The sequence below is a fragment of the Pteropus alecto genome, unplaced genomic scaffold, assembly GCF_000325575.1.
Source record: "Pteropus alecto unplaced genomic scaffold, ASM32557v1 scaffold398, whole genome shotgun sequence".
NCBI lineage: Eukaryota > Metazoa > Chordata > Mammalia > Chiroptera > Pteropodidae > Pteropus > Pteropus alecto.
Window position 1 is genome coordinate 2,305 of NW_006442497.1, and position 24,025 is coordinate 26,329.

Sequence of the window (24,025 nt, forward strand, 5' to 3'; positions counted from 1 at the left end):
AATCCAGTTATTAGTAAAGTTGTTGTGTGTAATTATCATCCTAATCCACAACTTTTGTCTCCTGTAGTTGCCATGTCTATACCTGGGTTTAATAAATTCAGATATAGGCAATACATTGTTGGGGAATTCCTATTGATCAGTAGGACTAATTGACAGTTGACCCTGGACACTCATGTCTAAGAAGTAAGCAAACCTGAATCAGTGGTGCCCATCCTCCTCAACCCCAGCACCATCACCCAAACATCTAGGGTTTAATTATTTATCAAATAATTAAAGTTAATATTTGATGTGCTAGGCACTTTGTTAGACCTTATAGAAAAATCATAAATATATGAAAAGTACATATATTTATTTATTTATGTATGGCATAGTCTTTGCTCTTAAGGTCCTTACATGTTAATGTAAAGTCAGAATTACACACTAGTTTTTTGCACATGAAAAGGAAAAGACAGTATTTTGAAGTCCATGAAAAACATTCTAGTGTGAAGAACGGTCAGTGAGCACCCTGAACAAGTAGAAATTGTTCCACTGACCAAACTCAGAGCAAGCCCAAAGCCAACAGGTAACAAGTGTTCTTCTCTGGCATCAGAAGATTGTAATCACAAAGACCACTGGGGTTAGGTCATAACAAAGCATGATCAGTGAATTTACTTCCCTGGTATTCCATTTTTAAAGTAGATACCACCTTTGATAGGTTTTATCTTTATTTCAAATGCTTAAATATATGTAATCATAATATTTTTTTCTCTTCAACCTTCTCCTACCTTTCTTTATTATTTCCTTTGGTGACTCATCCAACTCCATCATGTCTTCAACTGCTGCTTAGTAGAATCTCAGGTCTATATCTGTAGGCTTGATCTCTTTTCTTCATATTTCCATGTTCTTCTGCCAACATGTTTGACCAAACTGCATACTCTGAACATCCAACCTAAGTAGATTGCAAACTTTTTTTAACAAGAACCATATGTTGTTAATTTTTATCTTTTGTAGAAGATTATTATGGAATGGTATGCATTCTATGCACCAATAAGTTTGCAGTCAACAGTTCTTGAATTACATCCAGGTTTATTTTATAGGTTCCTCGACATGTGAGATGCTCACAGGCATACCCAGATTATCCTTCACCTCTACATCTGATCTCGTTGATTCTTCATTTAAAATAATTGACACATAACTTTTCTAACTTTGTTTCAGGGCTTTAGTTTTGACCACCAACATTTTCTACCTGAAATATTATAATGCTTTCTTAACTGTTTGACTACTGGTTACCTCCTCTTTGATCCATCTTGCAATGTACTAATTATGGCAGAGACTATTAACTGCTCACTCAAATCCCAATTGTTCACTTCTTGGGCACTCAGCTGTACTACCTCCCAGCCTCGCATCGAGGTGTTGTCATATGATTGAGTTTTAGCCAATCCTTCTATGTATTCCAGTTCTGGGTTTCCTCCACACTTTCATTCCCTTACTGTCAACTGGATACAAGTAGCCAGGAGGCTAAATGGGATGGTGGAATCTCATGGTGGAATGAGCCTGTTTCCCAAGCTTTCCACATCTAGGAGAGCTATCATGCACCAAGAAGAAACAAACTTTTATTCTTTTTAATCCATTACACATTTTGTGATCTATTTATTACTGTAGTCCAAGATGTACTAAGTAATTCACTAATTTTTTCTAAAAAGACCTCCACTCCAACAGTCCCTAACCTTTTTAGCACCAGAGACCAGTGCTCCCATGATATATGCCTGATGATCTGAGGTGGAGCTGAACTGGTGATGCTAGTGCTGGGGAGGGGCTGCAAGTACAAACGAGATTTCACTCACTAGCCCGCCGTTCACCTCCTGCTGTGAGGCCCAGTTCCTAACTGGCCACAAACTGGTACTGGTCCATAGCCCGGGAGTTGGGGACCCCTGCTGTACTTAGTAATTGATTGAGCCTGTGATTTGTTCAACTACCAATTCTCAATATCTCCTGTGGTACACATGGGAATTATATACTAGGTATAGGGAATCCAGGTAAAATTATCTTTCCCCTAAAACATCCTTTTTCATTTTGCACCTAAATGAATTTGGTTTTCTGTCTTGAAATGCCTTTCCCTATATTGCCACAGAATTATAATATCTCAAAATTGAGAGTGTTCCATAAAACTGGAGAGCTCAACAACTATGGTTAGTTCATTTGGTAAGGAAGTGTTAAGAGGTAAGCTTTCCACAATATGACCAACTCAGCTGATATTAATAGATCACCTTCATATTAAAATACCTAGAAATTCTAAATGTTATAAAAGTAAAATAAAAAATACTTGTAGCTAAACACAGAATAAAGAAATGGGAATACCTAGATATGAGAAATAAAAAGAAAGCTCAAATGAAGAGTTGTAAGCCAGAGTTGATAACTATGGGGGACCTTGAGGTCAGAACCAGGAATAAAGTCCTAGGGGCTGGAGTCTGAGATGATAATGTTCCTTTGTTCACAAGACATGGAGACAGGTGTATGAAGTAGGGAGCTTGGTTTGAGGCCTCTGTCTAAAACATGTAAAGTGTTGCTTTATTTGTTAAAAGAACACTAGAAAAAAAATTTGCCATAAATAAGAATTGCATAGAAAGAATGAAATGGATAGAATTCATTTCAAAGAAAATTCAAGGGAACCTCTAAACTAAGAGATTTCAGCAAGTTTGTTGGATAGAAATCAATATTAAAATATCAGTACTGTCTTAAGTACTAATAAATTTGAAATTATAATTTTAAAAAAGAATTCCCATTCTTAATAGCAATAGAAATTTAAAGAAATATAGAAGTAATTCTTTTTTTAAAAGGAGGTTCAGACTAGTTGCAAAATTATGAAACTATACTGACAAAAAATAAATACCTAAAAAAAAAAAAATAGGGAGATAAGCAATGTTAATGGAAGCTTCAATATTGTAGACATGTCACTTCTCCTTTATTTAATCTATAAATTCATTGCAATCGCAATTCGAATACCAAAGTTTTCTTTAAAACATGGCTCTTACTAAACTGATCTAAAAATTCATTTAGAAGAGCCAAGAAGATTTGAAAAATGAATGAGAATAAGGAAGAAGGAATTGACCTGTCAGGTATCAAAATGATTTACTGTGGTAATTCAAACAGTGGAGTGGTACTGGCATAGGGACAAATAGACCTATGTAACAGATTAGAGAGCCTAGAAACAGAAGAAACATTTATTAGAAATTAGTATATGACATGGTTGGTTTACTAATAGGCAGGAAAAAGATGCACTGCATATTTGATAAAGAGTGCTGGGGCAATTGGATACCTATCTATGAAAATAATGTTTCTTTTTGTGTTAGCTGGACAGAAATGGCCAGGATGCTGAGTGGGATAGTGACGTCACAGAAATAAGTTATTCTGTTAAAACCATTACATATTTTGTCATGTATTTGTTACTATAGTCCAGGATATCCTAAGTACTTCACTAATTTTCTAAAGAGACCTCTACTCAATAATTAATTTAATCTATAATTAGTTCATTCACCAATTCTCAGTGTATCTTATAATACACATGGGAATTTATATGCTAGGCATAGGGGATGCAGGTAAAATTGTCATTCTCCCAAATATGATGTACTTTTTCATTTCTGCACCTAAATGAATTTGGTTTTCTCTCTCAAAATGCCTTTCTCAATATTTACATGAAATCATAATATCTCAGAGTTGAGAGCATTCAGTAAAACTGGAGGGCTCAGAAACTGTGGTTAGCTTACATAGTAAGGAAGTTATATTAGAGTTGGGGCTCCTGGCAACATGGCAGATTTAGCTAATGTCCACAGGTCCCATTTTACTTAAAACAAATAGAAATTTTAGATAAATTCTAAAAGTAACAAAAGATACACATAGCTAAACCTAAAAGAAAGAAATGGGAATACATAGGCATGAGAAAGAAAAAGAATGCTCAGAGCAAGAATTGAAAGCCAGAGCTGATACTGCACTAGACCCTTGGGGTTTCAACCAGGTATTTGGTCCAAGTCTGAGGCCTGGGGTGTTAATGAGCCTTGTACAAGATGTGACACAGATTCACGTGAAACAGGAAATTTTTAAGTCTTTTGCATAAAACACTTGAAGCATTGTCCTATTTATAAAAAGACCACTAGAAAAAATTTTTGCCTTATATGATTTGGAGAGGAAAGAACAAAATGGATAGAGAATTAATTGAAAGTATGATAGTCTACAAAGAAAGTTGAAGAGACATTGTAGATGAACTAATAGGTTTCAGCAAATTTGTTTGATATAAATCGGTATTAAAAATCAATACTGTTCTAATGCTTAAGTAAAAATAAATTTAAAAATGTAATTGAAAAAAAGACTCCTTATTCCCAGTACCAATAGAAATTTAGGAATCTAGAAATAATTCTAATAAATGAGGTTAAAGACTGGATTAAAAAATTATAAAACCTTCATTTCACAATATATGTAATTATGCTGTATACCTTATACGTTTGTAGTGCTGCATGTCAATTATATCTCAATCTGAAAAAATTATAAAACTTTGCTGAATGACTAAAAGAGTAGCTAAAAAATATGGAAATAAGCAATGTTAATGGAGACTCAATGTTATAAAAATGTCAGTTCTCCAATTATTCTGTGAATTCATTGCAGTCCCAAGCAAAACACCATAGATTTCTTTTAATTATGGAACTTAGTGAACTGGTTCAAAAATTCATGGAGGAGAATAGAGCCAAGAAGAGCTAAGACATTTTGAGGAAGAAGGATAAGGAGGAAGGAAAGAATGCCCTATCAAGAATGAAAACGATTAACTCTGGTACTTCTTACGGTGGATTAGTACTTGCAGAAGAATTGACAAACACATCTTTGTAACAGACTAGAAAGCCTAGAAACAGAAATTTTCTCAGACATTGGTAAGTGACATGGACTAGTTTAGAAATAGGCAGAGAATGGTTACACTAACTTTTTGGCGAAGAGTGCTAGGACAATTGGATACCCATACATAAAACATAATATGGAAAAATAATTCCTAATGAATTAATTGTGACAAACAAAACTTTAAAACCTTTAGAAGAAAATATGTTTATGATTATCAGTGTTGGAATTGATTTCTTAAACCAGGCACAAAATTCACAACACCTAAGAGAAAATGTAAAATTTGACTAATTTAAATTGGAAACATATGTATGAAACAGTCACCATAAAGGAAGGAGAAAGGCAAGTTATGGACTGAAAGAAGTATGCACTGTACACATAATCAGTAGTAAAGGTTTAAGATTCAGAATACAGAAAATTCCTACATGCTAATAAGAAGAAGACCAAAAGCCCATAGGAAATAATGGCAACAGGCTTGAATAGGCAAGTCATGGAAGAAACTGGTATGAACAGTAACCCAAAGTAAAGATGTTCAACCAAATTAAAATAATCCATTTTACCATCCTTCATCTTGGACCAAGTATTGAGTCTGACAGTTTCAGATATTAGAGAAGAAATGGAAAAGCTAGTATGATCATTTGGAGAACAATTATCCTGTATCTAGGAAAACTGAAAATTCTTATACCACTAGCTGGCTCAGCAATTCCACTTCTTGATTGGACTCTAGAGAAACTGACACATGTGTCCAGAAGACATTCAAAGTATGTCTATTTTCATACAGAAAATGTAGAAATAGATAAGTTATTTGTGACATTTTCTTCCTAATGGATTTTGTAAAACAGTTAAAATGAATCTATTCACATAGAATAATTTTGAAAAACCATAATGAGATGAAATAAACAAATTGCCAGATGTATGGGATATCACACAATATATGTAAATTTTAATACATAAAAATACATGTACATATAGTAAAAGTACACATTCTGAATGGAAGTATAATTACCTGTTCTAGAATAACAGTTATTTCAGGGATGAGAAGGATAATATTACCTCAATATTCTCCCCTGCATATCATACCTAATACACCTATTTCCATCCTGTTCTTTTTCCTCAAAGACTCTGAAAATAAGTGTTCACACATCCAATTTGTTTTCATCCTTATTCTTTTCTGTTTTCTCAGCTATATAATTCCACTGTATTTTCTCTCTCCAATATCTACCTCTATACCAGGTCTTTCTCATTAACTGGTAAACATATTATAGTCTCTTACATCATTCAATAAATGTTCCTTAATCTTGTAATCTTGCTAGCTACCACCCCATTCGTATCTACTTTCTTTCTCAGACATTTGCTTACTGGACCAAAAAGTATATTTATAATATAACTGGTTGTGTGTATTCTTTAAAATCACTTATTCTTTAGCCATCACTTAACAGATGAAGTTCAAATTCATCATCGTGGAGACAACCTCAAAAACATTTGAGGAATACTTCAGGCAAAAATTAGTTACATATTTTTATTCAAAGCACAGGATAAGAGCAGGAAGAAATCATTTTAGAAAAGAAATTTGGGTTAATATTGTGGAGGATTTTGAACTAACTGAAGAGTTTTTTTCTATATTCATTAGGAACTAAGATTTAGTATGGTGGATGTGGGTCGTACTAACCCTTTCTCATAATAAGATAATAAGAATATAAAATCTTTGTTTAAAGTAAATATAGACATTTGGACATATAAATACAATGACTAATAACTAGGGAAACATTTTGGAATGACAAATTGGTACACAAACAACCACAAGGTGATAAAAGAGTTAAAGAATGTAAGAAAAGTAGCACCTGAAAAGGGACAGAGGTTGGTATAGTCATTGCAGGAACTAAAGACACAGGGAACCAGGGGAGAGAGGTTTCTGAGCACAGAAATTGAGGACAGAAATCCACAGTGGGAGATGTAGGGGGTTGTCTTAAGGAGAGATAATTTCTGTAGAAATCCTGGAAAAAGAAGTGAAACAAACACATATTCCAAAGAAGATGAACAGCAGGTGTGAATGCTGGAGGCAAAGTGAGACCCTCAAGTTCAATGGAAAGAAGCCAGGAGTCCCAAGTAATGTTGGCCAATAAAATATTCTTGGGAAGTGTTTGTGCTCTAAGATATCTGTCACCTGAATGTGATGGTGCTCAGGACAGTTTTTCAGGGACAGAGAGGCCAAATGCCTCCTCCTGGCTTCTAGATTAGCAGACAAGACCAAAGAAATGTCCTATAAGTGTTTTGAGACTCTCTGAGAGTTTAGCCCATCAGTGCTTTGACAATGAAATAATAAAATTTTCTAAAGGGGCTTCTTAGCACACACCATTGAATGTAAAAGTACAAGGTAGATTTGTAGCTCCTTTCTAAGACAACAGGTTAGTTCTAATTCATGTGTGTGCATGTGCGTGTGTGCACACACACACTAAAACTTCAAGAAGTAGAAAGAACTCAGACCTGAGAAAACTAAATCAGAACTGCCTTCCATACCTGGACCACTGATAACCACTGTCAGTAGAAAAGATTCTCTCTCCTCTCTCTCTCTCCCTCACTCTCCCTCTCTCTCCTTCTCTCCCTCTCCCTCGCCCCTTCTCCCCACCCACCTCTCTCTCTCCTCACCCCCTACCCTACCCCTTCTCTGCCTTTTGTCCATCGAATCTTGAGAACTTGGGTTCTGGTGTCAGACCAAGGTTTGAGTCCTACTTTTGTTACTCCCTTCCTGCGTGACTTTAAGCAATTCAATTCACCATTTTTTCATCTAATACAAATAAAAAAAAATTTATTTGCCTCTGGAAAGTTTTGTTAAGTGTCAAAGGAGATAATGCCTGTAGTACAGTTGCTGGATATCTATTCCTTTATGTCACTGTCATAAAAAGTCTCTCTCTAACATCCTTAGCTCCTACCTGGGGAGTCATCTCAGGTGCTGTCAAAAAAAGAGTACTGATCCTGTGGTCTTCACTCCTTTTCCACAAATGGGAATTTACAGCCAGCTGGTCTAGCACCTGCTAGCATTCCTTTCTGGAGGCAGGCATGCTGGAGAGCAGATCCTCTGTTCCTGGGGTGGAGAAGGCAGGACTGGAATATTTTGGAAAGAAGAACCCCAAATTTCCCAGCCGTGGAGCAGAAGGGGTGGAATGAGATATCCTGGATGGAGCCCAAAAATGAGGACTCTTATTTCCTCCTCTAGGAAGTAGGGTGTGTTTTAGCATAGAGAAAACTGTGAATTATTCACCAGGTTATAATGTCCTGATATGTGATTCCCTCAGGTCTTCCTTCAGGTCAAAATCTGAATAATTGTTGACACCTGTTGACACACTCCTATAACTGTAGCCTGAGGAGACACAGTGGCTCTCAAGGGTAATCTTTCCCGGAGTTACTTTTTAAATGAAAGGATGGGTGAAAAGTTTTCTGGGTTAGTGTATCTCTAGGGTCCAATTTCTGGGCTGACCTATTCTAGCATCTTTGTTGGAATGTGGACCCCTCTTCTCTGCTGTTCAGTACAAACTGGAGCCCCTTAGGATACAAGCACTGTGGTACAGCTGAGATCCTGGTCATTTCTATAGGCTGCACTGAGGCTTTTCTGGTGTTAAGTGTGCAAAGAAAAATAATTGCATTTCATCCTTCTTCCAGGATTTGACTTGAGGTGGGTTATGGTGGAAGTTATACTTTCCTTATCTAGCCTAATGATGGGAGGTCTCTTAATATTTAGTTTCAAACAGGTGGAACAGACCTCGATGTTATCTAGTCCACTTCATGTTGTGTCACCATTATAACAGCCCTGATTAATAGTTATTATCCTATGACTCAGCACTTCCTGTGGCAGAGAGGTCACTACTTTCTGTAGAGGACCATGGTGAAGACTATGAGTACCGCTGGGTTTCAGACTCTGCCACTTACTATCTGTAACAGACCCTAAACAGTTATTTAATGTACTTACTCATCTCTATAATGGGAGAATTAATAGTAGTAGTTGGAGGAGGAGGAGTAATAAATATTCTCATAAAGTTTTTATGAGGAGCAAATGAATTAATATCTAAATATCTAAATTAATAAATATCTAAATATCTGAATTAATATCTAAAATGTCTTTAAAGCAGAGCCTAGCTCATAGTTAGCCCTTAGTCAATGTCAACTGTTATTGTATTAATTTCTATTCCGCTCATATGTTTGTTGGACAATTCTTCACAATCTTTTATCAGACTATGCACATGGTAGATGTTAAAATGACATTTGTTTAATTCCATTTTCCTCTAGACATGTTTCAAGTCACACCATTCCATTTGCTCTGTCATTCCATTTGCTCTGTTTTTACCTGCCCTGTGTTCAGATCATGCTTCATCATCCAGGACATGGGCCTCCCAGATATAGATAAAATGACATCTCATGATAATATTTCTTCACATTTTCCTCTTCATCTCCTTTTCAGATTCTATTACTACTTCCATATTTTGATTACTGGGTACCTCTGAGAGGCAAGGAATTGTGCAATGGTATGTAAGAGAACTGTGAACAAAATGATGTTTGAGCACTAAAACATTTGCAAATTTTATCTGTGGACAGTGACTACAGCTTTCATTAACTTATTGAAAGAATCTCTGACTTCCCCTTTTCCCTCAAAGTGAAAAACTAATGATGGTGAGAGAGGCTAAATTGAATTGTCTGTTGGCTAATTCTAGGCTTGGTTAAATTTCTTGTTATTTAAACTTTTTTTAAAGTAATGATCTATGAAATATGTTTGCAGAGTAGGAGAAAGGTAGCAACACATTATGTGGTTGGAAGAAAAGCCTATACTTGCAAACAATTTAAGAAATGGAACAGAATTTTTTTATAAATTATTTTTTCATGTTCTTTAGACATTAAAAAAAGATACAGTATAAATCAGAAACAAATTTAGATGAAAATAAAATTGATTTGGAAACAACATATAGAAATGATTAAGGACAAAAAATTTTAACTGACTTTTTAAAAGACAGAATTGACATAAAAAATTAGTAATGTGGAGGACAAACTTTAACTGAAGATCGAAAAACAAAGAGTTTAAAATAATAAAGAAGAAATTTTGGGTATTAGAAAGATTGTGCATAATAATAGTTACAGAAAAAAAAAAAAAACCCAGACCAAATAGAGCAAAAGCAACAATAAAAGTTACAATAAAACATATAGAATCAAAAACCTGAGGTCACAAAATGAAATCCTCATCATACTCTGGAGAATATTAATGAAAATATTCTTAAATGTATCCTAGTGATTGTTAGGAATAATATTTTTTTAGAATAAAAATTTTAGTGCCAGGGAATAACAAATTTCTTAAAAAAAAAGAGAAATACAAACTGGTTTCAGACTTCTCCCTACAAAACTACAATGCCAAAATGCACTGACTTATCAGAGTTTTAAGAGGAATATTTCACAAATCAAAATTCTATACTAGTTAGGTTACTCCTGTTGTAAATATATTTAGAAAATTACATAAAAATATTTTAAAATAGCACTTCATCAACGCAAATTTAAACATTATCAAAAACCTCTCAAAAAGTAAAAGTCCAGGACCAGATGGTCTCAAAAGTGAATTCTACCAAACATTCAAAGATGATTTAATACCTATCCTTCTCCAACTCATCCAAAAAATTGAAGAAGAGGCAATACTTCCTCAAATTCTGTGAGGCCAACATTACCCTGATAACAAAATCTGGTAAGTGTAACACAAAAATAGAAAATTAAAGACCAATATCTCTGATGACTACTGATGCAAAAATCCTAAATAAAATACTAGCAAATTGAATACATCAATACATTAAAAAGATTATATATCATGACCTAGTGAGGTTCATTCCAGGGTGCAAGGATGGTTCAACATATGCAAATCTGTCAATATGATACACCACGTAAACAAAACAAAGGATAAAAATCATATGATCATATTAATAGACACAGAAAAAGCATTTGACAAGATACAGCATCCATTTATGATTAAAACATATAACAAAATGGGTATAGAATGAAAGTACTTCAACATAATAAAGGCCATATATGGCAAACCCTCAGCTAATATCATACTTAATGATGAAAAATTGAAACCTTTTCCTATAAGATCAGGAACAAGAGAAGGATGCCCACTCTCACCACTCTTATTCAATATAGTATTGGAAGTCCTAGCAGGAACAATCAGGCAAGAGAAAGAAATGAAAGGCATCCAAATTGGGAATGAAGAAGTCAAATTGTCACTTTTTGCAGATGACATGATACTCTATATAGAAAACCCTAAATACTCCGCCAAAAAAACGATTAGAAACAATAAACAAATACAGTAAAGTTGCAGTATACAAAATCCATTGTGTTCCTATACACTAATAATGAATTTTCAGAAATTTACAGTTGCAACAAAAAGAATAAAATACCTAAGAATTAACAAAGCATGAGAAGGACCTATATACTGAAAACTACAAGGTATTATTAGAAGAAATTAAAGAAGACACAAAGAAATGGAAAGATATTTTGAGTTCATGGCTTGGAATTTGGGCCACATTATCCAAAGCACAATATACAGATTTAATGCAATTCCAATGGCATTTTTAAAGAAATAGAACAAAAAAAATCTTTGAATTTGTATGGAATCTCAAAAGACCCCCAAATAACTAAAGCAATCCTGAGAAAAAGAACTAGGCTGGAAGTATCATACTGCATGACTTCAAATTATACTACAAAGTGACAATAATCAAAATAGCATGGTCTTGGCAGAAAAACAAACACATGGACAAATGGAACAGAATCGAGAGCCCAGAAATAAACCCACATATGTATGGGCAAATAATTTTTGACAAAAGAGCCAAAAGTACACAATGGAGAAAAGAAAGCCTCAATAAATGGTGCTGGGAAAATTGGAAACCCACATGCAAAAGAATGAAACTAGACTGCTATTTGTCACCATACACCGAAATTAACTCAAAATGGATCAAGGACCTGAATATAAGACCTGAAACAATAAATTGCAAAAAAGAAAACAGGTACTAAACTCATGGACTTTGGATTTAGAGAGGATTTTATGAATTTGACTGCAAAGGCAAGGAAAGTAAAAGCCAAAAATATATAAATGAAACTATATCAAACTAAAAAGCTTCTGCACAGCAAAAGAAACCAACAATAAAACAAAGAGGCAACCAACTGAATGGGAGAAGATATTTGCAAACAATGCCTCCAAAAAGAGGCTAATATCCAAAATGTATAAAAAACTCATACAACTCAACAACGAAGAAACAAAGAGTCCCATTAAAAAATGGGCATAGGACCTGAACAGACACTTATCCCAAGAAGATGTTCAAATGACCAACAGACATATGAAAAGATACTCAACTTCACTGGTTATTAGGGAAATGCAAATCAAAACCACAATGAGATACCACCCTACACCTGTTAGAATGGCTATCATCAACAGAATGAGTAATAACAAGTGTTGGAGAGGTTGTAGAGGAAAAGAAACCCTCATACACTGCTGGTGGGAATGTAAATTGGTACACCCACTATGGAAAACAGTATGGAGGTTTCTCAAAAAAATTGAAAATATAATTACCTTATGACCTAGCAATCCCTCTTTTGGGTATCTATCGCAAACATTTGAAAACATTTATCTGTAAAGATATATGCACCCCACCGTTCATTGCAGCACTATCCACGGTGGCCAAAACATGGAAACAATCAGTGCCCTTTGATGGATGATAGGGTAAAGAAGATGTGGTACTTATGTACAACAGAATATTACTCAGCCATAAGAAAAGATGAAATACTGCCATTTGTGACAACGTGGATGTATCTTGATATATCATGCTAAGCAAAATAAGTCAAGCAGAAAATTTGAGAACCATATGATTTTACTCATATGTGGGATATACAACTGAAAGCAACAAATAAGACAAACAAACAAAAATTCATAGACACAGACAACAGTTTAGTGGTTACCAGAGGGAAGGGGGCTGGAGGGGAGGTCATATAGGATAAAGAAGGGCAAATGTATGGTGATGGAAGGAAATTTAACTTTGGGTGGTGAACACACAATGCAATATACATATGATGTATTATTGAATTGTACACTTGAAACCTAGATAATTTTATTAACCAGTATCACCCCCAATAAATTTAATAAAAACAAATAAATATTATGAATTATTAGCATTTTAAATCTCTGGATAATTTAGCAAAAACCATGAATTTGAAGACTGGATAGGAATGCAAGTGACAAAACACGTTCTAATTTGTGTTACATAAAGGGGGTCTCAAGTTATTGTTTTGTTCTTGACTTTATAAATAGAGAAATATTTAAGTATGTAATTCTACTGTTTAACTAGATAGTCACTAGAAAAATTTTAATGAGTAGAAATCACTGTATCAAATCAAATCAACTGTAGTCTATTATAGAAAGAGATATAGACCCTCATATTTTTAGTTTAAAAGAAGAAATCTACCAATTAACTTTAAATTGAAAGGGAAAAGAGGTACTACATATAGTTCCAGATATCAGAGGTGCAAATTAAAAAAATTTGGGGGTAATTCACTAATTACTGAGGCCATTCATTTAATGTGCACAAAATACTTGTATGAGTTTAAGATTTTATTCTATAGAGTATAAAATTAATCTTTGAAATTGAGTACTTCTTTTCAAGGACATTTTCACATTTAACTAACAACAAAATAAGATGCAGCTGAAAATTTTCACATAAGCCTTTATACTAGAAAAGGATAAGATAGACATTTTCTCATTTTAATATCTTATCACAGCAGATTAAATGAACCACACCTTTAAACTAGATGTATAGCTCAGAATTCTCTCTGCCCTCTGCAGCCACTAAAAGCGACTATCCTTTATTTTATTTCCAGTATTGTTTTTGTTAACAGGGAGGGCCAACACCTTTAATGCTCTACATAGGGATCTACTAATAGCACTGGGTGGTATGTTAGATGAACAGCTCTCATTTGCTTCTCCAAATTCATTCTCTTTTCTCCACCTTGCTTTGTGCTCTGGGAAGTTGATCAGTATAAACTCAACAATGGTCTGCCTTATCCTGTGGCATCTGGTTTGGTTTAGCCAATGGAGAGTTGCAGCCAAGACTGGAGAGAGAGAAGTGGGTGAGGTTAGAGAATTTATTCCTAAAAATACTAATTTGTGGCTGCCCCATCTTTATGTAAAAGTCACAGCTTCTGCCAGGCAGCTATCTATGCACACTTCTGTCTCTATCTCTCCATGCTTTGATAACTGTTTGCTCCCTTTTCCCCATTCAGACTTGGGGTATAAAGTCCTTCCTGATATTTCAAAACTGATTCTGGATAAGTGTGCTCATTGCTATGGAGATGTCATTGCTTCTAGGTCTGCTCATTAGAAAAAGCCAAGAAATACATGTATGCATATATACATATACATGTATACACACACCTCTCTATCATCTGTCATCTATATATCATCTATCATCTATCAATATCTACCTATCTATCTAATCTATTATCTATCATTCATCTTTCACCTATCTATAATCTATCACCTATTACCTATCATCTATCTATCATCTATTATCTATCATCTATCTATATCTATCTATCTACATCTATCTATCAATCATCTATCATTTATCTATCACCTATCATCTATCATTTAGCTATTATCTATTATCATCATCATCATCATCATCATCATCACCACCATCATCATCATCTATCTAATCTATCTGTCATCTACCTAATCTGTCTGTCTATGTATTTATCATCTTCAAAACCATGAGTTTACGTGCATATCTCTAGTCCCAGTCTAACACCCAAGGTTCATTCATTCTAGCCTTTTCCCTTTTCCGTATTGAAAATCCCTTCTGCAACAGTAAGAAACCTGGCTCTTATTATCCATGTTATATTAACTTATTTGCTCAATCATAAGGAACACATAGTTTCAGAATCGCTAGCTTATTCTACTGTGAAAAACATCAGTAACAAAAATAAAACATTTTTAACAGTTAAATGTGTCACTAGCCTGAGGGTACATAGTAAAAAATGCTATGTTCAAGAGCTACTTGGATTCATTTTCCTCCTCCCTTTTTATGAGGTTCTATTATTTATATAAAATCCATTTAGATTTATTTGTTTCTGTTTGCACTCTGTTTGGGTTGATTTTCTCCTAATGCCGATTTTATATCTATACCTGTAACTAACTATATGTGTGTGTGTGTGTGTGTGTGTGTGTGTGTGTGTGTGTGTGTATAATCTGCCTATATGGTGTGTTTTATAATCTGGTAAAATTATTTCCACCCTACTCCCATGGTATTTCAAACAAATAACATAACCATACCGAAAGGGGGCAGGAGGAAGTAACCTAATTCTCAAACACAATATTTTGTCTGTATATCTTCATGTTAAGTTCAAAAATGAACTGAAAACACATATTCTCTAGTTAGTTATTTGTTTTTCTCAGTGGTATGGGTTAGCAGTTCTAAGACAACTTTATGTATACTTTAAGACTGAGCTTTTCTTTTCCGGTGTTTTCCTGAGGAAAGAGCAGGGAAAGCATTGACCACAGAGATGCTGGTGGGTGGGGACTAATGCTGGATACCCTCTTGGCCCCAGGAGCCAACTTACTGAGGATCTGCAGTGGAACCGCAAGCATGTTCAAACTGGAGTTTTCTGGCAACCACTGTCCCCGGTTCCCCGTAGGCCTCAATATCTTCTTCCTGGAAACTCACAAACCATTGTGTCCCAATATTTGTTCCTCTCTCCTCTCTCCACCAAGATTATAGTGAACTCATATAAACTCTGAGAAAAAAATTCATACCGAATGAGAATAACCATGGCTTCTTACATTTTCCATTGTCTCAAGGGGTGATTTCCTCCACACAAGATTTCCTAATTTTAGCAGAGACTTTTTTATGACTTAATTAAAGAGTGTCATTTTCTATATCAGCAATCAAAGGAGATATTTTTGGATAGATAGGGTGGCTCTCTAGTTCAACCCAAGAGATAGATAGTTAATAACTTTTTGTAAAAGAAATCCCAATATTGCTGGACTACATCCTTCCAGAAACTGCTCCTGAGGGAATGTCAAGGGCATGGGACAATTACTAAGCTTCAAACTCCCACAGGACCTCTGAAAGAACTCACACTGATGCTACCTAGGAAATAAATAAAAAGCACAGATACCCTTCTAGCCCAGGGCTGAGACCCAGGGGTTATTCCAGAGGTCCAGATGTAATGAATAGAACCCTCTGTCTGCACCCTGCTGCAGCTGGGGTGTAGGAGAGGCTTGCTGCAGCAGAGGCAGGCAACGTGCACACGAGCCTGTTGTTATATTTGCAGCTCTACACAGAGACAGCTTCTAAGTACTCAAGCAGACTTTTCATGTCCATCTCCAATGACGTGGAGGTTTGAAGAAGAGGCAATAGCTCATTGGTGATGGTGGCAGAGATGGACATGGGCAGGAAGGTAAGCTTCACAGCTGGGGTGGAACAAAAACTCTAACATAGCCTCCATGTGCAATGGCAAAATGGACCAGCATGTTCTAGGTGCAGTGAGGATATGAAGGTCAATACAGCATGCTGTCCCTCTCTGAAGTGTCAGAGTCAAGTAGGAAGAAAAGACCTAAGCATTTGATAATGAAAGTATAACAAAATCTGACACTTGTACTGCTTGGGAGGAAGGATGTCGTAAGTGTAAAGTCTTTTCCACCAGAAGACAAGAAAGTCCCCTGGCAGTTTATGGGAGCTACCAAATGAGGGACACAGAAAATATGCGATAAGGAGAACAGACAAAGGAGGGTCCCTGTGGCCTGGTGTGTCCAGGAAGGCTTCCCAGATAAGGCACAGGAGGGATTTAGAACCAGCCCTCCCGGGCAGGGTGGAGGGACTGGTGAAAGAAGTGTTCCCTTTCACACAGAAAACCCCAGGGTGAATCCTTAAGGATGGCTGTGATTTCATGTTCCAGTCACGGTGAGGAGACACAGAAGATTGGATACTCCAAAAAACGGTTTGACTGAGAAATCCCTTCCTATGAGACTGATCCTTGGCATTAGGTGGTCTCAGGTTTGGGTGGTAATGGAAAATGTCTACTGGCCTCTTGCTTTACATCAAGGCAAGACTATAGTTATTATTGCTCCCAGTTGCAGACAGTGCAAGGAACAGGGTAGAAGGTGATGGTGGAGAGAATGTTCCAGGCAGAAGGAAGGGCAGTTGAGAATGTCTAGAGATGAGGATTAGGGGGTGGGGTGAGGGGAGACTATGTGTTCAAGAAGCTAATAATATCATATTTGGTATAATAGGGCATGTGCAGTGTGAGATTGATGGTACTGTTGAATGGACAGGTCACAGGGACACAGTCAGAGTCATGCACGCACTGATGGAGGGAACAAGGAGACCCAGGATGAGATCTATTGGGCCACCAGTGGGAGAACCTTAATCAGCATGGACAGTCAGTTGTACAGTAGGAAGCTAGTTGCGACTAAATGTCAGCTTTTCCAGGGCTTCCTTTCCTCCGCTCACAGGATACCAGGGCCTGGCATTAGGAGTCACGAGAGTAAAGAGCAGATCCAGATTCTGCTACTTAGTGTGTGACCTTGGGCACTTCACTCAGCCTCTTTGAGCTTCAGTTTCCTCATCAGCAATGACAATAGCAATGTCTGCTTCCAGCGGCTCTGGAGGGGATTTAGGAAGTTCCTGGGTCAAGGTCCCAAGACGGACTTACTGAATGTTAAGTTCCCTTCCTTTCTTTAACACTGTTGTGTTTAACACTGTTGTCCCCCTATGTCATCCCCCTCCTCAGCTGGGAGGCTCTGGCAAGAACTCGCTCTGCTCACCTTGACTTTACAGGAAATGCTCTTTACTTGGGATAAAAGTCTTGCTCTTGGCCTGTGCTCTCAGGCCTGGCAGAGCCAGGCACATAGCCCAGTGTGCTGCATCCTGCACTGTCCAGCTGAGAGGACCCAGTCCTCAGAGATCACTGCATCCTGGTGTCTGTCCAGGCCTGACATCCAGGCTCTCTTCTCTTTGGCTCCTCACGTGATCCTCCTCCCCTCTCTCTGCTCCTGTCTTTTCCCCCTCGAGGACATGCTGCTGACAGCACTGGGCGCATAGCCCCTTCCATGCAGCACCTCTCTGCCTGCTCCATCTTCACACAGACTGTCCCCTGAGACTCTGAGCATCCCAGGGGTCGTCCCCACTGACAGGAGTCTGTCTCTTCATAACAACTGACCTCCTCAAAGGTCACTCTGATTTATTCTCTCTTCTTTTTTGTTAATGGAAAGAACCTTGGAAGTGCAAGTGCTGCGTAAGCTGTCCCGTTCATCCTGCCTTTCAATTCAGGAATCTTCTCACCAGTGTCCAGAAGATACCATCCTTCCTCAGTGTAGGTACTGATGATGATGGGCCACTCCGCCACAAGAGAGCACCGTTCCCCACTTTGGATCAGCTTCCCATTTTACCTCATGGTGCTGCAAGTCTGGGCACCTCTTAACACTGTCCACACATGTTGTTCAAACACCTTTTAGGTAATATTACGTTGCATGCATTTTCCTGTGTTATTAAATGTTCTTCAAAACACCTTTTCATGATGCATGGGTTTCTCCTCCTTTTATCAATGCAGACGTCCCCTTAGCCTCCTCTCCTCTTCTCCCTAGCCTCTCTGAGCCCCTCTCAGTGCCCTGAAGGAACCATGCTTTCTTTTGCCTCAGCTCAGATATCACTTCCTCTAGGAAGTCCTCCCTGACCAACAAAGCTGAATTAAATACCAATGTTCTTTGCCACTCTCTATTACAGCAGGTTACAAGTAGGTTACAAGTATGTATTGAGTTTCTAGTCTGCCTCCATCACTCTTTGAGGCAATGAAGATAGGGTGATGAACAAGCCAGAGAAGGAAGTTACTTTCATGGAGGAAACAAAAAAGACCACAAACAAGTAAACATATAAAAAAGATAATTTTAGCAAGTAGAGAGTGCCATGAAATTAATAAGCATGACAGCATGATGAAGAGTAACTGGGGTGTGAGTGTGGCTTTTTTAAAATAAAGAAGTCAAGAAAGGACTCTCTAAGGAGAAGAATTTAAGCTGAGACTTCAAAGTTGAGGAAAGGAAGCCCTGGAAAAGCTGACATTTAGTCACAACTAGCTTCCTACTGTACAATTTAATTGGAATCATGTTATATTTATATTTTGATTTGGGAAGGATTAGAATTTTTATGTTATTGAATTTTTTCTGAGCTAAGAATATGGTATATCTTTCTATTTTTTCACATCTGGATTGATTTTCTTCAATAAAATGTTATAGTTTTCTTCATATAGGTCTTATGTTTTACTTGTACACGTTGTGGCGCAATCAATTCTAAGACCCATGGAGCCAATTGAGATGAATTGTGAGCCTTTATTAGCCGGCCGGCGACTGACTCTCTACCACACAGGGTCAGAGGAGATTAGCCCCGAGATTCCAGAGGAGGTAGCTTATAAAGCTTAAGACCATATCCTGGTGGTCTTCTGAACAAGCAAGCAAGCAGATTACAGAAAGCAGATGTTGGCTGTAAACGTCTTACACAAAGACAAATGTTTCCGGAGAACTCTTAGATCAAACAGGGCCTAGCAGGCAGTTTCATTATCTGCATCCTAGTGGCTGTCAGTGCTTTCCTGGGGGCTAGTGCCTGAAGATATCACTTCCCTGTGACTGATTTATTGGAAAGTTTTTCACTCCTATATACATATTCCTAAGTATTTCCTAGATTTTGTTGTTGCTGCTGTGAATTCTTTTCTGTTTCTAGTTCCAGCTTGTTTTTGCTCAAATGGAGAAAATTATATTTTCTTCTACTCATCTTTCTTTTAAAAATTAAATTTATCGAAGTAACATTAGTTAATAACTTAACATTTAGGTGTGCAGTTCTATAATACATCATCTGTATATTGCGTTGTATCCTCACCACCCAAAATCTAGTCTCTTTCTGTCACCATATATTTGACCCCTTTTATCTTCTTCATCCTACCCTCACTTCCCTTCCCCTCTGGTAACCACCATACTGTTGTCTGTGTCCATGAGTTTACTTTGTTTGTTTGTTGCTTTCAGTTTTATATCCCACAGATGAGTGAAATCATATGGTTCTAAATTTTTTCTGCCTAACTTATTTTGGTTAGCATGATAATCTCAAGATCTGTCCATGTTGTCGCAAATGGCAGTATTTCATCTTTTCTTATGACTAAGTAATATTTCATTGTATATATGCACCACATCTTTATCCAATCATCCATCAAAGGGCATTTTGGTTGTTTGCATGGCTTGGCCACTGCGAATAATGCTGCAGTGAACATCGGAATGCATATATCTTTATGGATTAATGTTTTCAAATTTTGGGGGTAGATACCCAGAAGAAGGATTGTTGGGTCATATGGTAATTCTATTTTTAAGTTTTTGAGGAAACTTCATACTGTTTTCCGTACATTCCCACCAGCAGTGTATAAAGGTTCCTTTTCCTCCACAACCTCTCCAGCACTTGTTACTAATTGTCCTGTTGATGACAGCCATTCTAACAGTTGTGGGAGAAACACATCGTGGTTTTGTTTTGCATTTCCCTAATAGCTGGTGAAGTTGAGCGTCTTTTCATATGTCTGTTGACTGTTTTTCTCTTCTTGGAAGAAGTGCCTGTTCAGGTCCTCTGCCCATTTTTTAATTGGATTTTTTTTCTTATTATTGTTGAGTTGTATGAGTTCTTTCTATATTTTGGATATTAGCCTTTTGTTGGAGGCATTGTTTGCAAATATCTTCTCTCATTCAGTTGGTTGCCTCTTTGTTTTGTTGATGGTTTCTTTTGTTGGGCAGAAGCTTTTTAATTTGATATTAGACTGTGTTTTTGTTGTCAATTATTTTCTACCTTCCCTGAAGGAAGATTAACAATCTCATTGTTTGCCATGTCACTTGCACTGCTTCCCTGTGGGAGGTTATATGTCCCTCTGCTGTTTGGTTGGCCATGTTACTTGTTTTACCAGTGAAGTTGAATGGACATGATATGTACCAGTTCTAAGCAAAATCTTTAAGAAGAGTAATAAACTCTACATGTCTTTTCTACTTTTCTTTAAAAATAGCATGTCTCAAATAAGGGCTGCTTTAATCAGAGCTGCATGCAACTTGCAGTTGACAAGTAATATAAATGAGGAAATAAATCTTTGTTTTTGTAAGTCACTGAGATTTGAGAGTATTTGAGAGTTTCTACCGCAGTGTTTCCAAGAGAAAACTTTTTTTCCTTTGTGACATGTGGTTGGCTTAGACTCTCCATCTCTACTAGGGTTATTTTTGGTACATTGTGTTCTCCAAAGATTATTTATTTTAGCTAGTATTGCACATTTATTTCATGGACCGTCTCTGATCATGTGAAATTTTCCATTCTGTTAATACCTTAGTATAACATATACTCTTAGTCTCCTCCTTCTTTAGACAATAGCTTTTGATCCTACAAACAGCAATAAAATTGACTTATAATATTTATTGTCCTCTTCCCTCCTCTTTTTTACTATCTAATAATACTATTTTGTCACTAGTACTATCTTCCTTAGTTTATCTTTGTCCTCTTAAATAGGCTTAAGCACTTACTATTTGACTTATCTGCTTAATATTATATTTCTTTCTTCTAACTGTTCCTGAGAGCATCAAAAACTTATTGTACTTTTTACTTTCCTCTTCCTTCTTTTATTATTATTATTAGTTATTTCCACATTATTAGTGCATGTTAATTTATATACTGCTTTGTCACCTTTAGCCCCACAGTAAATATATATGTAATGTTTTTCACTGGTCTTTTTGCTAAGGTTACTTCAACACTTTCTTGATTATTTGAAGCTTACATTCTAGTAGTTTTCAGAGGAAGGGCTAATGGGAAAATATTACTGGAGTTTCTTTATGTTCAAAACTTTTTGCTCGCAGCTTTCATACCCAAAGTACAGATTAGCTGGTACAAAATCCTTGACTTACCTTTATATTTTTGAATTTCTTAAGGTGTTCTTTTATTATTATATGTCACTGAATGTTGCTGTCAAGACTGATACCAATCAGATTTTTTTACTCCTCGATTTTTCTCTTGGCATTTGGGTGGGGGAGGGAGAGTTTGTTGCCTAAAGGATTCTTTACCTATCTTAAAGGTTTAATAATTTTACTAAGAAATGTTTTGGAATTGATTATTTTGTATCAATTTTCCCATGTATTAAGTATGTTTTTTCAATATGTAGAGTAAGGTCTTCTTTTATTTTAGGGAAGTTTATTTAAATTGTAACCTTAAATATCTCTTCTATTCCAACGTTTAGTTTTCTTCTTTAGAGACTTTGCTTATAATACACTGAGTCTCCTTTGTTAGTTTTCTATATCTATCTCTTTCTAACTCTTTTGTCTCATTTTTTATTTTTGTTTCTGTTACATTTCCTATTTCTCTTTTATGTTTTTTATAATAATTTCTGTATTGTTCATTCTTCTTTAAAAGTTTCGTAATAGAGTTTTTGTCAAAGAAATAACTTTCTTCAATTTCTTTCTAGAGTTTTCTCATTTCCTATTTCACATTTTCTTACTGTCTGACATTTCTACTGAGTGTCTTTATTTATCCTTTGTAATATTCTTTTATAAATCTTAATTGTTTATTAAATTTTGAAAATTCTTAAAGATATGTTGTACCCTAACCCTAACTTTCCTAGTGAGTTCTCTTATGATGAAAAGCTTGAATTTTCAGGGTTTTCTTTCTTATGATATTTCTTTAAATCTTTCTGTATTCAAGACACTGTCTTATAAAGATATATTTTATCTTCCCCACAGTAGCTACAATATAGGGGCACAAAAATGTTCAATTCAAGCTGACAGAAAAAGAAATAAAAAATTTTGTAGTCACATATTGTGGAGGTTTGGTGCAGGGACAAACCAGTGAAATTTTATGTAATAAGTGATATTTATGTGGAATGTGTGGAATTTTACCAATCAGAGATGAAAAGAAAACTCATCCATATCCAACTGTCTCACTCACTAGGGGCAACATATACTTCCTACTCTTGATGTTTGTTTCCACATGAAGGCTTCTTCCTGTAGGCTAACAGCCATGGCTCTCTGCACTGCTTTGTTCATTCCGAACCAGAGTGACCTAACTGAATCCTGAATTTTGGGCCTCAGCTTCTCCCTTCTCATCAGATCTGATCACTTTCAGGAAATAGTTGTATATTTTAGCGGGGCAGTTTCTGCTCCTGGGGGAGAAGCCCATGATTGTTCAGCTGAACCCATGAAAGAAAAAAAAATAGATTTAATTTCAGAAATGTATTAAAAAGATCACTTAGTGAATACAGATAAGATACATTTTTCAAACTCATCTTTTCAGTAACAAAGGTGATTTTCTCTTCTGATCTGACCGATGGACTTTGTGACTAACTCTTGTCTGGTTCCACACATGGGAAAGGACCAGGATTTTCATGTATTGGGCCTACTCAAACACTAACATCACTTCCTGCTCAGGTAGCTTTAATGACTCTTTATAATACACAGAATGAAGTTCCAGACCCTTTACTTTCCATTACAAACTTTTCCAAATTTGACTCCCAGTTCCCTTTCCAGCTTTATCTCAGCCTACATCCCTCCTCCTCCTCATGCTCAAAGCTCCTGTCCTCCATCTCTGAACCTGCCCTGTGCTTTCTAATGCCTGGTCTTCAAGAGTTTGCCTCACTGTGTTGCCCACATCCATCTGGTAAGATTCTAATATAGCCCAGAAAACCTTCCTTTCCTTTTATAGCTCAGTCTGCTTTGTGTCAGAAGTGTGTGTGTGTGTGTGTGTGTGTGTGTGTGTGTGTGTGTGTGTGTGTGTAGATGCAATCAGGTGTTGAGATTTTGAAGACTACAGATTACAATTTCTTCTATCATTACAGATAACTTTAGTTATCTAACATATCTTTACTAAATAGCTGTTTGATTATAAAGTTGGTTCTTGGCGGAATGGATAATATCAAACTGTTTTCACAATATTGACATGATAGATGAGGACAGGTAAAGTCTGGGGTCTGAGAGTGATTCAAGGCAGCTGAATGGATGGAGAACTCGGAATAAAAATTTTATAGGCTTTTAAGATAGGTAGTTGTGTCTATCCCATTAGATGGAAACTTCTCGAGGTTAAAGATTATCATTGTCTTACCTACCTAG

The 24,025-nt window shown here is 36.4% G+C and overlaps 1 protein-coding gene across 1 annotated transcript in view; it reads right to left on the reverse strand.

The window, feature by feature from the left end:
• LOC102884024 (olfactory receptor 1A1) overlaps positions 1-22,966 on the reverse strand; it is a 23,877-nt gene extending 911 nt beyond the window's left edge. Inside the window, exon 1 of the mRNA XM_006922403.1 lies at positions 22,892-22,966. Coding sequence (XP_006922465.1) covers positions 22,892-22,966 — 75 coding nt within the window. The remainder of the gene's footprint in view (positions 1-22,891) is intronic.
• Between the last annotated feature and the right edge of the window lie 1,059 nt (positions 22,967-24,025).